At 46.5% G+C, this 15212-nt stretch overlaps 1 protein-coding gene across 1 annotated transcript; it reads right to left on the bottom strand.

Moving 5' to 3' along the window:
- Window positions 1–12807: 12807 nt before the first annotated feature.
- LOC136451271 (3'-5' exonuclease-like) lies at window positions 12808–13840 on the bottom strand. Its single transcript, XM_066451983.1, has one exon. The coding sequence runs from the start codon at window positions 13767–13769 to the stop codon at window positions 12960–12962; it is 810 nt and encodes a 269-aa protein (XP_066308080.1). The 5' UTR covers window positions 13770–13840; the 3' UTR covers window positions 12808–12959.
- Between the last annotated feature and the right edge of the window lie 1372 nt (window positions 13841–15212).

Raw genomic sequence — 15212 nt, 5'->3', positions numbered from 1 at the left:
TCAGTATAGACTATGCGTCTGTTGCACATCCAGAAGCCAACGGACAAGTAGAAAGAGCTAATGGACTCATACTAGCCGGATTAAAACCAAGGTTATACGAAGAACTAATGGACTATGGGTCCAAATGGATTGAAGAACTACCGAAAGTAGTATGGGGGCTACGAACTCAAATAAGCAGAGCAACAGGCCACTCACCTTTCTTCCTAGTTTACGGGTCAGAGGCCGTACTACCCGCCGACTTGATCTGGACATCCCCAAGAATAGAACAATATGATGAAGGAGAAGCAGAACAAACAAGAAGATTAGAACTCGACAGCTCAGAAGAAGTCAGAATAAACGCTACCCTTCAATCAGCTAGATACCTACAAGGTTTAAGACGGCACTACAACAAAAGTACCCAACCTCGATCACTACAAGTCGGAGACTTAGTGCTAAGAAGGATACAAAAGACTGATGGACGACATAAGCTACTCAGTCCTTGGGAAGGCCCGTTCATTGTCACAAAAGTCACCGGACCCGGCACATACAAGTTAATGACCGAAGATGGAAAAGAAGTCAGCAATACATGGCACATCAGCCAACTAAGAAGATTCCATGCGTAAAAACAACTCAGGGAAAAGCAGACATGCAAGCCACAAAGGACCTATGTTCACAATCAACGAAAGACAATACTCTTCAAAAACATATGTATTAGTTTATACTCATGATCAATAAAGATGATATTCATCCACAGCACGTCTTGTCATGACTTCCAACGAGTTGTTTTCACGAAACAAAAAAGCAAAATGGCTGAAAACATGCCTGAGCATCCCGGCCGAGAGCAAAATAGCTGAAAAGACGCTTGAGCCCGCCGATGAGGGTAGCTAAAAGCTAACACCCGAAACAAAAAGCAAAATGGCTGAAAACATGCCTGAGCATTCCGGCCGAGAGCAAAATAGCTGAAAAGACGCTTGAGCTCGCCGATGAGGGTAGCTAAAAGCTAACACCCGAAACAAAAAAGCAAAATGGCTGAAAACATGCCTGAGCATCCCGGCCGAGAGCAAAATAGCTGAAAAGACGCTTGAGCCCGCCGATGAGGGTAGCTAAAAGCTAACACCTGAAACAAAAAGCAAAATGGCTGAAAACATGCCTGAGCATTCCGGCCGAGAGCAAAATAGCTAAAAAGATGCTTGAGCCCGCCGATGAGGGTAGCTAAAAGCTAACACCCGAAACAAAAAGCAAAATGGCTGAAAACATGCCTGAGCATCCCGGCCGAGAGCAAAATAGCTGAAAAGATGCTTGAGCCCGCCGATGAGGGTAGCTAAAAGCTAACACCCGAAACAAAAAGCAAAATGGCTGAAAGCATGCCTAAGCATTCCGGCCGAGAGCAAAATAGCTGAAAAGACGCTTGAGCTCGCCGATGAGGGTAGCTAAAAAGCTAACACCCAAAACAAAAAGCAAATGAACCAAGCTGACCGAAATCTAACTTCAAAAGACCCTCCAGCACTTTGTTCCGAAAAGCAAGAGGCTCGGGGGCTACAACCAGATGGAGGTACTTCTTCTTCAAAAAAGCACAAGCACCACTCAAGAAAGCACTCGGATGCCGAAGTTTATCAAAGCTGCATTCTATACCGAGTCGTTTTACATAGTGCGGGCGAAAGGTTGCTAACGCGAAGACCTACATCTAACAAAGTCATCACACGGACAAAGCACTCAACGAATCACAAAGGAACGATAAAAGAAAAGTACCCGACAAATCAAGGGGCCCCGTAAGAATAACACATAGAGCCGTTTTGCGGAGCAGAGACGGGAACAGAACAAGGTACTCAACAAGTCAAATAACTTCAACCGCACCCAAGCAAAGAATACATCAACAAGAATAAAGAATCTTCATTTAAAAAGGAGTTTAATATTACAAGGGGATGCTCAAGCGAGTCAGGCATTGTCATCAGAGAGGGAAAGGTCAATATTTAAATCATCTACAATCCTACTGGCTAGATCTTCGACCTCGGGCTCCATCTTTTCAACGGCGTCAAGATATTCTTGGCTTTCAGCTTCTTCCGCTATCTTGGAGAGAGGCGCCTCCGGAGCAAGGACCCGGACCTGGGCCAGCACATTTTTGGTACATACTTGGGTGCACCTCTTCGCGAACTCTTGGAAACGAGTCAGAATCCGAGGAATGAACTGCGCCCAAGATTGCCCGTCATCCGCCGAAGTCCGGAGGACGTCGGCTACCGAACGAAAAGATTTCCACAAGGCATTCCAATTCTCGGTAGCCGTCGCCAGCTTCCCAGATAGGCCTTCAATGGTTTTTTGGGCCTGCACAAGATCTCTGTCAGCTCCACGCCTAATCAGCCTAGCAAGGGTGAGTTCTTCCTCAGCGTGAGTATTTACCTCCTCAGCTCTATTATGACTAGAACGGACAAGGGCCTTCATTTCATCAATACTCTCCGAGAGCTTTTGTTTCTCAACCCGGAGAGCTAGAACAGAACACCAAAGAACAAGTCAGCAGAAAAAGAAGTCAAAATACAAGAAGAAACAGGCAAAACCCACGGCACCTTTGCTTTCATTCTTCGCAGACTCCACCGCAGCATCTCTCTGTTTCTCTGTCTCCACAACCCGGGCGCGAAGGGCTTTCTCCTCCTTTTGGTGCAACTGGCGCTCCGTCTCCAACTCAGCCCGGAGAAGGTCAAGATCGGCTTTCAGAGCGTCTACCTCCGAAGACAACTTCCTCTCATTTTCAGATGAGAAAAAGAAGCTAGAATGATCACGAGAAAAAGACTGAGCAGAAAGAGGCAAAGAGAAACGGGGCGTAAGGATAGAAGAAAAACAAGCATGCAAAAGAAAAGTGGCAGAAAAATTTACCTGGAGCTTTTCACCAAAAGAAGTCGTGAGGGTCGACAAGCTCCCCCAGGCTGCGGTCAGCTCCGATAACCGATGAGTGGCATCGAATTGTTGCACCACATCATCGGACAGGGAAGGGCCGCTAGAGGCAAAAGAAGGGGAAAGAGAAGCCGGCTGGGGCGAAGCAGGAGCGACCAGAGCAACCTCCAGGGAGGCCGGAGCCAAATCCCCAGAAGAACCCGGCGCGACGGCCACAGTTACCTCCGGAGCGACCAAGCCCGCAACTCCGCCAGGAAGCTCTGAAGCCCCCGCCGCGACTTCATCAACAGAATGATGTGAGTCTCGAGGCTCAGAACTCGTTGGCACAGCGGGAAGCAGAGAAGAAGTCGGTGGAGAAGTTAGAGAAGACGAAGCACTGAAAAGTGATAAAGGAAGCACCAATAAGAACCAGAGGAAGGAAGATAAAAGACAAAAAGACGAAGCAAGAATCTACTCACCCGACTACTTTTTTCCTTGCGAAGCCAAGAGAAGGCCTCGCAGGGGAACCACGACGGTGAAGACGTCCCCGTCACCCAGCGACGGGAGCGGGACAGCCGACAACGGAGCCACGGAAGAAGCCGGAGCCGGAGCCGTGGAAGAACTCCGCACCAGAGGAGCAATACAGCTCGGGGCGGAAGAAACTAAAGAACTCGACCCCGGAGCTTCGGAAGAAGTCGGCGTGAGAGCATCGGAAAAACTCACACCCGACCCTCCGATTACTTCAAAAAAGTTCAAGACTAAGATTAAAAACAAAGAGGAAAAATTCAATGCGACAAGAATATGAAAAACAACTCACCGCCGCGTGATAAGGGGAACTTCATCATCCTCTTCTTCCTCAGCCAGCGAAACCAGAGCACCCGCTGAAAAAGAGATGAAAAGTACTCGGTTCAAGAGAGAAACATGAAAATAAAAGAACAAAGAAGTACTAAATGTGCTCACCTAAGAGCATGCTAGCAACAACTGGAGTACCTGAAGGAGTACTTGGTTTGCGAGGCTTCTTGGAGACAGGCAAGCCAGATGAAGACCCGTCCATCCGCCCCCTCTTTGGGACGCTGCGAGGTCCGCGAGGGACTAGACGAGGAACATACTCTTCATATAGATCATCAGATCCGAAAGATACCCCAGGAAGGGCTGTAAAAGTTTGAGACTTACTAATTACAGAAGTACCGGCTAGATGATCCCCGGCCTCCGCCACAGCAGGGAGAACATCAAGGCGGATCAGATCAACGAAGTTCCGACCAAGCACCTACGAAAAAAGACAAAACACCAAGACAAAGAAAAACTAAGCAAGAACGGACGCACAAAGAGTACATAAAGAACTCAAATAAAAGAAAAAGGAGGATAGACAACTCACAGCTGGGGGCGGGTTGTTGGCCGAGTACTCAGGGACGGCAGGAGGAATGACGCTCACTCCTTTCAGCATTTTCTAGAGACGCTCGAGTACCTCCTCACCGGTCAGCTCAAGAGCTGGGACCATGCGCGAAGAATCCTCAGCCCCAGAATACTCAAAGCCGAGATGTCCCCGCTCTTTCAAGGGCTGAACCCGACGACGAAGAAAACTTGAGACAATACCAAAGCCGGTCAATCCTTGCTGTTTCAGTGTACTAATCCTATCAAGGAGAGGTTGGATCGCTTGAATCTCAGCGGGAGACTCAAGCTTTTTGTCCCACCGGTCGTTCGCCACAGGACTGGATCCGGAGTGGACAACAAGAGAAGGGATCAAATTGGCAGCGTAAAACCACTCGGCGCGCCAATCCTTGACAGAATCGACCAGGTCATAATCAAAAAACTTGATTTTGAGACTCTGGCGAAACTGAATCCCGCAACCGCCAAGGACACTGGTTCCCTCGCGGCGGGGTTGAGGTTTCAGGCGAAATAAAAAACGAAAAAGAGATAGAGAAGGAGGAATCCCAAGGAAGGCTTCACAAAGATGGACAAAAACGGAAAGATGGAGAACGGCATTGGGGGTTAGATGGTTCAAACTAACCCCAAAATACCTAAGAAACTGATGAAGGAAGACAGAAGCAGGGAGACAGAGACCTGCGCGGACAAAAGAGACAAAAAGGACAATCTCACCAGGACCCAGGGCCAGAACCCGATGCTCGCCCGGAACTCTCCATTCAGCGATGACTTTGTTCTGGATCAAGCCATCACTAACGAGCTCGCGCAGCTGGTCTTCGCTGGTTGTTGGAGCCAGCCAAACCTTCTGAGCTGCCCTCATGGCCACGAACTCCTGGTTTTTGATCAAAGAAAGCGACGACTCCTCATCCACAAAGGTCGCCTGAGATTTGCTTGCGGTCTTCTTCTTTCCCATGAATTGGCGGAAGCAACAAAGGCGCTAAGGAGGATGAAGCTAGAACGATGGAGCTCGGGCGATAACGACAATGACGGCGGCAGTTTTCTGAGAACTAGGGTTTAAAGGAAAGAGCTGGGTGACAAGGGAAAGAAGATAAAAGGTCTTTAAATAGATTTCTCAGTGATACAAACGGCCCATAAGGCCCGTTAAAGCACATCGTGGGAAAACAACGGTCCATTTACCGACGCAGCTAAAACAACGGAGGGCACGAATCCACACAACGGTACGAACCAACGGGCAGATTTCAGACTTATCCGCGTAGCAACACAGCAGGGTTATCAGATGACCACAGGAACAACTCGTTGAACCAAGAAGAAAGAAAGGGCTACCTCACGAGTAACAAAAGAACCCGGTTATGTAAGAAAGAACTCGGTAGTCCCATGACTGACAGGGATCACAACAGAAGAGTCAAAGACAACTCAGAAGACAAGATTCGTTACATTACAAGCAACTTCAAAAATAGAAGATTACAAACCCTACAAGACCCAATGAACTCGGCACCACGAAAAGCAAAGTAGCAAAGAGGAACACGGACACGACTAGGCTCTGGAACGACTACGTGTCCCAAATTGCTACTCGGAAGGACAGACCGCCATCAGCTACACTATTTTCTTCAAAGGACGAACGCAGTGCATCCAAGGCGGAAATCGGCAGCACGGCAGGGCAACATGGAGCAGAGAAGGCCGGCGGGCATCTGTCTACCCAAGACCGATGTGATGCTGGATATGATGTTGATCTGCACCGGACGGTCTCAAGACAGGCGACGAGGATCAACCCGGAACTGCCGGATGAAGGAACGAAGCCCACATCACAAGACTTCCTCCAACTACCACCACGTACATCCTGGCACAATGCTGTCGCGGGATTAGCCTACCTCTAATCCCTATCACAAGACTTCCTCCAGCTACGACAAGACACACAGGAACTACAAAATACGCCCGGGGGCTGCTCTACTTCACAAACTACCATGTTCACAACCAAGAAGGTTTCAACAGAATGTCCAATGGATGAAAACAAGCACTCCGGGACGGTATTTATAGGCCAAAGGATCGGCGCACATGGACCAGGAGCACCAACGAAATAAGCCCAACAAAGGACACAGTGAAAAGACAGGACTCAATAATGGATGACTCAGGCGAGAAGAAACAGTACTCGAAGACGGGCATATTCGGAAGAATATACTAGCACAGTACAACCCGTGAACAAAAGGCATTTACGCTCAACTACCACAATACAACTACATCTGGCAACAGCAGACTATCAAAGAATACGCCAAGACCTCGCATCCGAGTTCTTCCTGAAACAAAAAGAACCCGGACATAAGCTCGGAGGCTACATGCCGCGAAACTACTCGGATAACGAAATAATCCAAGTCTCGGGGACTACTTCAGAACACAAATTCTTCAAACAACATAAAAGATCAAGACCCTCCAACTTTTTGTTCCAAATAGCAAGAGGATCGGGGGCTACACTCAGTGAGTGCACTTTTTCCTCGAAAAAGCGCACGTCACCAAAAGATTTCCTCAACGCAGACCACTTCAAGACATTACGACAAAAAGAACCCGGAACGATCCATATTCGAGCTCTTTTTAAAACTTCAACGAACAATCAGAGCAACTTCAAGACAAGATCCTCCAGCTCCTTGTTCCAAATAGCAAGAGGCTCGGGGGCTACAACTAGATGGATGTATTTTTTCTTCAAAAAGCACTCGCGACTCAAAGATCCCAAGAAGCGCTACAAGGTTTCACTCCAGAAAGCACTCGGATGACATTTTGTTCCTACTCAACAAGACTTGAAGGAGCAGAGCGAGACTTTCAGAGCTCAACCATGAAGTGCTCGGGGGCTTGTCGATGCGGGACCCATAGGATACCCCGCAAAGGACAGAGAAGATCTAGTCTAACTAGGATTCTTCCCCTGTAATCTTAGTAGTATAACTATTAAGCAATCCTACTAGGATATCTCATTATAAACCGACTAGGACTCTGGCCTCCTGACTATATAAAGGAGGGCAGGGCTCCTAAGACAGAGAGAACAATTGTACAACACAACACTTGAGAATCAATCCAACGCAAAGGCTAAGGCCGACTGGACGTAAGGTTATTACTCGATCTACGATCGAGGGCCTGAACCAGGATAAATCGACTGTGTCTTGTGTTAACCATCGAGTTCGGCATACGCCGAAGCCCGAACATACTGCCCCGGGTACCCCCGCGGCAGGCTATCGGTGGTAAAACATCGACAGTAGTCTGACTACATCATTAGCATCTTGCAAAACATTAGTACCACTTTGTTGAACAGATTGTGATTGTTGCAGTCTGACTTCATCTGCTGGTTCATTGAGTTTTCTTTGCATTCGCTCGGCTTCTTCTAGAACATAGTTGAATGTTTCCATTGTTCTTGATCCATCTGAAGCAATATTGCTCAACTTGTTTGACAATATGTTGTGCCTCAATGGCCTGCTCTTCTCAATCTCTATTTCTGGTACAGTATTCTGCCTTGTCAACTGTTTCCTCTCTTTAGCCCTCCATCTTTCAATGAAATAACTGTCATCTAGCTGAGATATATTTAGGTTTGTGAGCACCTTGATGATATGGCAGCATATTATACCATCTTTTTCAAATTTGCAACACAGACATCTATAGTTTTTCTGTGTCAAGTCTACTGTCACAATGTATCTCCTTGTTCTGAACTCAAACTGCCTATGGTACTCTGATTTTAACACTACATAAACTTGATCTTTCTGGAGTTCTTGAGCCTCATATTTTGTTGCCAATATGAGCTCCTTTTGAAACTTGAAGAATATCTTTCTATTGTACAGCCTTGCAGCCTACCTTTCGAACTCATATGCCGTACTCAACCAAGGCATTGATCTGGTTTCAAAGTCCTGTTCTGCTTGATTCTTTTCTATTGTATCTGAAATTCTTTGGAACTCATTCATAAATCTCATAATACTATACCTTGGTGTGACATCCAGTTTGAATAATGCATTTGTGCCTTCACTTCTCGCTGTAGAGTTGATGAAAGGGAAGAAATGCTTCTTGAAGTAACATGGAACAAAATTTTCCCTATTAAACCACATGTCATCAAGGTATCTGAAGCCACCGACATCATATGTTTGTGGTAACTTCTTGTACAAGTACTCAAACTCTGTTTCGGTCAATGAGTTCCTAAGAATGTCAAAGAGATCGTCATGCGGGTTCTTGTTCCTTTCCAATGAAAATATCCTGCCACCTTTCTCCTGAGCTTTCTTCACAATGTGGAAGAAGCAGTTCCGATGAATAGTGTCTGGTAGAACGTTTCTAATAGCAGCCTTCATTGCTTGGTCCTGGTCAGTGATTATAGTTTTAGGGTGCTTTCCTCCCATACAAGTCAGCATTGTCTGAAACAACCACTCAAAAGTTTCTGTAGTTTCATCCATTATGAAAGCGCAGCCAAACAGGCAATTGTCCCCATGACCTGTAATACCAACAATTGGTGCAAACTTGAGGGAGTACTTGTTCGTGTTGTAGGTTGTATCAAAACTGATGCAATCTCCAAATTCCCCATAGTACCTTCTGCTTGTACCATTGGACCAGAAAATGTTTTTCACTTTGTTGTTTTCATCTATGGAAAACTTGTAGAAGAACATTGGGTCCTCAACCTGTTTCTTAGAGAACCAGTCATACACTTGCTGCATGTCATTATCCGATGTTGCCTTATTTATCTTTGTCTTCTCGTTGCTGATATGTTTCTTGTTGTATGGAGTGACATCGCCTCTTATATAAGATAGGACTGCCATAATCTTCCTATCTGGTAGGTTCACTTTGTTGAATGTTGCAATAAGTTCCTTCTCCATTTCAGTCATCCTAATCTGTGAAAATAGTTTATTTTTCTGATCCTTGCTTGCAAACGCATGATTATGCTCAAGATTCAACCTGGTTATTGTCCATTCTCCATTCTGTAGTGTGACAACAAGTTCAGCGGGGCACTCGGTTGGTACAAGCGTACTTGTTTTCCTTTTGTTTGGCACAGGATTAGGTGTTGGCGGTGTAGCAGAAATCTTCTTTTTGTTATTTCTTGCGCTTTGGACTCCAGAAACAGAAATCTTCCTTTTGTTGTTTCTTGTGCTTCGTACTCCTGAAACATCAGTGCTATCATCCTCCTTTCTCTTACCAGACAAGTTACACTTGTATGTGACCCTTGTTACCTGGCCATAGTTGTGATCTTTCTTGTCTTGGCACTTGTATGTGTGCCATTTGACCAATGAAAACCCGACTATAAATGCGTAGTCATTGTAGAAACTGTACGCATCTTCTGTTGTTTTGAATTTCATGCCTAGCTGTGGAACATGCCTGCTAGCATGTTTGTGAGACAAACACTCAGCTGCCATAATACTTTGGCTTTCAATCTGAATTGCCCTGAGCTCTTCTTCATCTTGTTCTTCACTTGCTACTAGATGTTGTTTTGTCATGTTCCCCTCTGTATCTTGCTCCCCTTCACTGCCTTGTCCATCTTGTCTTTCCTCATGTACCATGTTTTCTTCATTTGCAAACTCTGATACTGCTTCTGATTCTTCATTTCGCAGGCTGTCTCCATCATCTTGTGGTGGCTCATAGATTCTGTTGGTAGTTATGAACATCCGGTTCTGTTTTCACCGGTAAGGAAAAAGGTGTACTGTTAGATATTTCATCTTGTATTGTAGCAAACAAAGTAATTTAGCTGTATATGTAGAGAACAAGTAAATACCTCTAGTGGAAATGGCTCATTGAGTATGTCCATGAAACTTCCTATCATTTCAGATGACAAAAATTCTTCATAATTCTGATTTGAAGATTTAGCCTGAGCTATGACTTGGTTCATAAGGCTTGTATAGTTTGACCCGCCCTGTGATAGTACATAACTTGTTCCTCCTGGTGACATGATCTCCTGCAAATTTTGGGGTTCACCATTACAATAAAATCTTAGTTCTTTTGTTAGTACCCATTTTTTCAAAAAAATTGTGAAATGCGAGTTTTAGGAATCTCACTTCTTGTCTCTGCATTTCTTGTTCTTGTCCATAGCTGCTGTAGTTCACTAGTGGTATTGAGCTCTGCTGTTACAGCATGAGGTCAGTCAAATGCCAAGGAGATAGAGAGGAAGATAAAGTAGTGGAATAACACATTGAAGCAAGACAAAGTAAGTCAAACTTATAGTGTCTGCTGCATTATTATTATTATATTTTTTGCACAGGGTTTGATGAACTTATATATGTCACACTGATAATATGTGTTATAGGTTGAATTCCTTTTTACCTCATGAGTATTGTTGGCATTTTCAATGTTTGTATGAAACATGTAGCTCTCAGGATTGAATTCCACTTCTCTTTCGGACGCACCCTGCATATGAAGAAGACTATCCTGTCCATAACTGTTGTATTCCAGTAGTGCTGATGAACTATCCTATTCATTACAAACAAACAAAAAGAAACTCAAATATCAGTAGTTGCAATTAGGAATAGTCTAAATTACAAGTTTGTAGCATTGAAAATGTAGCTTAATATGTAATAACTGCAATTTTTATTTACCTGATTAGTATAATTGGGGTTTACAATGTTTGAATCAAAATTGTAGTAACTTTGAATATTGGCTTCTAAATCTCTTGCTAAAGCACTCTGCATATATTAAGATAAACCGATTAGTGAAAGCAACACTGCCAAAGCACTCTGCATATAATAAGATAAATAAAATTTTCAAACCTGTTCACAATGTATGTTAGCTGTTATCTCTGATAATTGTGTAAGTTCCAGTCCAGTGTCATCACATCCAATACCCATTTCCCTTAAGAAGTCTTCATCTCCTATTTGATGTAGTCGTTCGTTGTGAACCTGCATAAACATGCAACAAACTGTTATTTTTAGGTGTAAGAAGATCTTTTGCATTGCAGTCAGCCAGTGGGCAGTGACATTTGTGGTGGTCATCTAAACTTACAACCAAAACAAACAAGCAAAAAAGAAGGGTGTCTGCCTCTATTGCAATTCTGTCATGTGCAAGGAATTCCACAAGCTGATCAATTTGTGATCAAGTTGTCTCTGAGTTCTTTACAAGTTTCCCCAAAATCCTATACAAATTACCTATAAATCCTATACTAGTTGTCTCTGAATTCTATACAAGTTGCCCCTAAATTCTATACAAGTTGCCTAGGTTCATAACACATTGTTCTTTTAGTCATCAACCACCATGTAGGCATGGATCCCACTAGATTTGTAAAATCTAAATTGGGTTGACAAGTGTACTTTACTTTGGATAACTATAGACCTATAGCAACAGCAACAAAGAAGACAGAAGCAAGATGGTTACGGTTCAGGTGTTTCAGTGAACTGATGCAATGAGAAAAAGAAGATGAAGGCAAGAAATAGAATAATCTTGCTGGTTAGTACCTTTTTCCTAGGCAGATCATATCCTTTGCCCTTGTTCATCTTCTTATGTTTTACCTGTGCATTTATTCTCTAATTTTTGCTCCTCTCCACTGTAATTCCTCTTCTAGATCCAGATTGATCGGGGTTTTTCTTTCTTGCTGGAGGGTGTAGTGACAGAGCTGTAATTTGTGAACTGTTCAATTGGGCCGAATAGCTGTTTTGTGGGCCGAATGAGTAGTTATTTGATATAGCGGGTATCGGATCTTGCACCCGTTAAGGTTTGGCGGGCCCGGTAGCTGCTTTGGTGGTTCATTTGCGGACCCGTTTTGTTGCCTGCTACAGAGAAACAACAGAGAACAGATCTGACCCTTGGATGAAGATCCAAGGGCCCTGGACGTCGCCTGAGATGGTTGATATATTTCAGGCGACTGAAATATAGCAACTCCCAATGATTTAATATTTAATTTGTCTTCTTCAACAACGAGACATAAAAGAAACCCTTTCTACAAATGGGTTTTTATAAGAGAGAATACTTAGATTTAGATTATATCTTTCCTAATATCTAAAATGGGTCTTCTATATAAATACTATGTTGAAGGCTAAAGATATTATGTTGAAGATCCATTTTAGATTTAGATCTCCTGTGCAGAAAGCTTGGTACCCCGTGGAGTACCATTTAGTACCAAACGATGTTACTGTCCGGTACTAAAGCCCTCTCCACAGGTTATTTTAAAAGAAAAGCATATCTAACACAATCATATGTGTCGTAGGTGAGATGGTAATGAAGGTTCGCGCGAGGCTAAGTCATGGGATGGAATCCCACGGACCGAGCGATACCGATCAAGCGTCCGACACTAAATGTCGATTCTCTAGCAATTGCATCTACTGCAGTGCTGGTTCATGCTTCGCCTGGCAAACACATCTGCTTGTTCGCTTGGGCTTATCAGCCCTCCCAACCAGTCCATGTTTATGGCAGACACACCACCTTCTACAGACTTCATTGTAATGTCACGTTCATCGACTGGCACATACTGACATACCTTTCGACCATAGCAAAGGTACACAAAAGCATATACAGACCTCGTTTACTTCGCTGAAGAAGCCAGAAACCACAAAAGCATATACAGACCCCGTTTAAGTCAGAAACATGCTGTAAGAGAAAAACACTATTTCAACTAAAAAAAATATTAAAAAAATAAAAATTATAAGAGAAGCGGACAGGGACCATACTTCATTAAACGTACAACGGGCGATTACAAAGTCCATGGACAAGATGACGACACAGGAATTGTAACACTAAACCAATAGCAACCAGTAGCTAGCTAGTTCCATGGGCAGGCAGGCTTGGAGTTGAATCCTCGCCTTCTTTCAGTAGACGACAGAGCACATACTGTCATACACATGATCGTCGACTGATGCCTCCCAATCCTGCTGGTCTCCGCTCACTCTTTCCAGGAATCCGGAGAACCGACCCCAACCGCCGTGCTCGTCGTCGTCGGAATACTCGACCTCCGACTCATCATCTTGGTCTGCCACGTGCACGGCGGCGCGGCAGCGGAGGTGCACGCCGAGGCGGCACGAGATGTAGGCATCGGCGGCGGCGTACCTCACCTGCTCCCTGGACAGCTTCGCCCCGTCCCACCTGCTCCTGCTGAGCTTCATCGGCTTCTCCACCCCGTGACGGATCCCTAGCAGCCTGCGCGCCATGGACGCCATGGACGGTCTGCCCGTGCCGCCGCCGGCGCCGCAGAGCTCCAGCGTCGACTCCACCTCCAGGCCGTGGTGCGCCCGCAGCTTCCGGCAGTCGGAGGCTACGTAGTAGCCCGCGAACGTGACGCGGGCGTCCGCCAGGAACCGGCGGAGGATCTGGGGCACCGCGCCGCCGCCACCGCCGACGCGCGCGAGCTGGAAGACGAGGCAGCGGTTGCCGCAGCAGAGCTGCAGCGTGCCCGGCTGCGGCTCGACGCCGGCGGGGAGGCGGCGGGAGGGAGGCGTCCACTGCACGCCCAGGCCCACGGTGAGACCGCCGGCGGGGTGGAGGCGGCGGCGCTGGCGCCACAGGGTGGTGTACAGCCAGCGGCGCGCCACGGCCGGGCGTGTGGTCACCGTCGTCTGGACGGGGCAGCCGTCGACGCGCACCGTGCGCCTGGGCACGACGGGGTTGCGGCGGGCAACCATGGGCAAACTGACTGGTAGGAGTTGGATGGTCCTCGCGCGGAGATCGAAGAAGAATCGGCGAGGACGAGAGAGTTTTTGGTGAGGTATTTACAACTGAGCCTGCCTGGCCACGTATTTATAGGCGCGAGAAGAGTCCCGTATCCCGATCGAAAAGCCTTTTCTTTTCGGAGATGCTAACCATCAACTGGTTGTTTTAGACCTCCAAAACAACCGGATTCTGGGCCCTTGGATGCGCCGGAACGACGTACGTACGTGCCTGGTGTCAGCACAAGTCCGATTTCTCTTTTACTTTCCTGCGTGTTTACAGTAGTCTGCGCGCACTATTCATGCTCTGATGGACGATGATGACGCTGGACCTGGACGAACGAAGAAGCTTCCGGGCGGCTGCAACGCGGACTCGCAGAGTGCCGTTACGATCGAGCACCGCATCGGCTTTATCCTGCAGCGGCACTACATGCACCGAGCAAGCACGGTTTTTTTTTATTTTGAAATTTGTGAAGAATTTGACATGTATTTATTCGATATCTGCAATTCATAAAAATAATTTGTAAGCTTGGCTTATATTTATCAGAGATCTGTAATTATTTTCAAATTACATCACTCTATCTAATAAATTATACTGAAAAAATCAGTGTAAATATAGTAATAAGGCGTCGTAAATATAACTATAAGACATGTACACAAATTTGGTTGTTGGAAGGGACCAAAACAACCCGTTGTCAGGCAGACAGACTCTTTTCTTTTTCCCTTGATTTCCCTTATCCGTTTCCGGTTTCCTTAACGTGCCATAGCGATAAATACAGCCACAGTGCCATAGCGATACTCAAGAAAATTTTATATTAAATTCCTAATTACCTCCACCAATCCCGAATTAACTACCCCATTAATTACGTCCACTAACACCGAATTACGGGGCCCATAATGCATGCATGAATTACGCTAGCTCGAACACGAGGCGGCGCCACCGTCCGGCGCAGAGCTGCGCGCAGCGTTCCCGGCCGCGGCTCGGCGCCGCCGGCCAGCGCGACCCAGGAGGGAGGCGTCCACTGCACGCCCACGGTGACGCCGACTTGCGCCCCCATGCGCCTGGAGTCAACGATGCATGCGTCGCCGTGCCCATCTGTCGCTCCACCGGATGGTACAGAGGCGCCCACACCCGGTCACCCGCCATCCGCACCTACAGGCGTCGCGTGCGCACGGAACGCGACAGGAACTTGACTGATGCCGAGCGCGCGCACGAACCTGAGGAGCACGGTGCGATACCGTCGCGTGCTGGAGCTGACAAGGACGTGCCCTCTGAGACCGAAGCACAACAGCGCGACGTCACAACAGGCGCTCCCCCGAAGGCCACAGGGACGACCGAGCGCGACGTCACGGCGGATGCCATGGCCAAAACCGCGGCGTTTCTCGGCACGGTGCGTCTGGCCATTCAGGCGCCGCTGG

The sequence above is a fragment of the Miscanthus floridulus genome, chromosome 5 (genome assembly GCF_019320115.1).
Source record: "Miscanthus floridulus cultivar M001 chromosome 5, ASM1932011v1, whole genome shotgun sequence".
NCBI lineage: Eukaryota > Viridiplantae > Streptophyta > Magnoliopsida > Poales > Poaceae > Miscanthus > Miscanthus floridulus.
This window is presented reverse-complemented; position numbering and strand designations above follow the sequence as displayed.

What these genes read in the sequence shown, in the direction of transcription:
- LOC136451271 (XM_066451983.1), bottom strand. Translation starts at nt 13,769, where the DNA reads ATGGTTGCCCGCCGCAACCCCGTCGTGCCCAGGCGCACGGTGCGCGTC.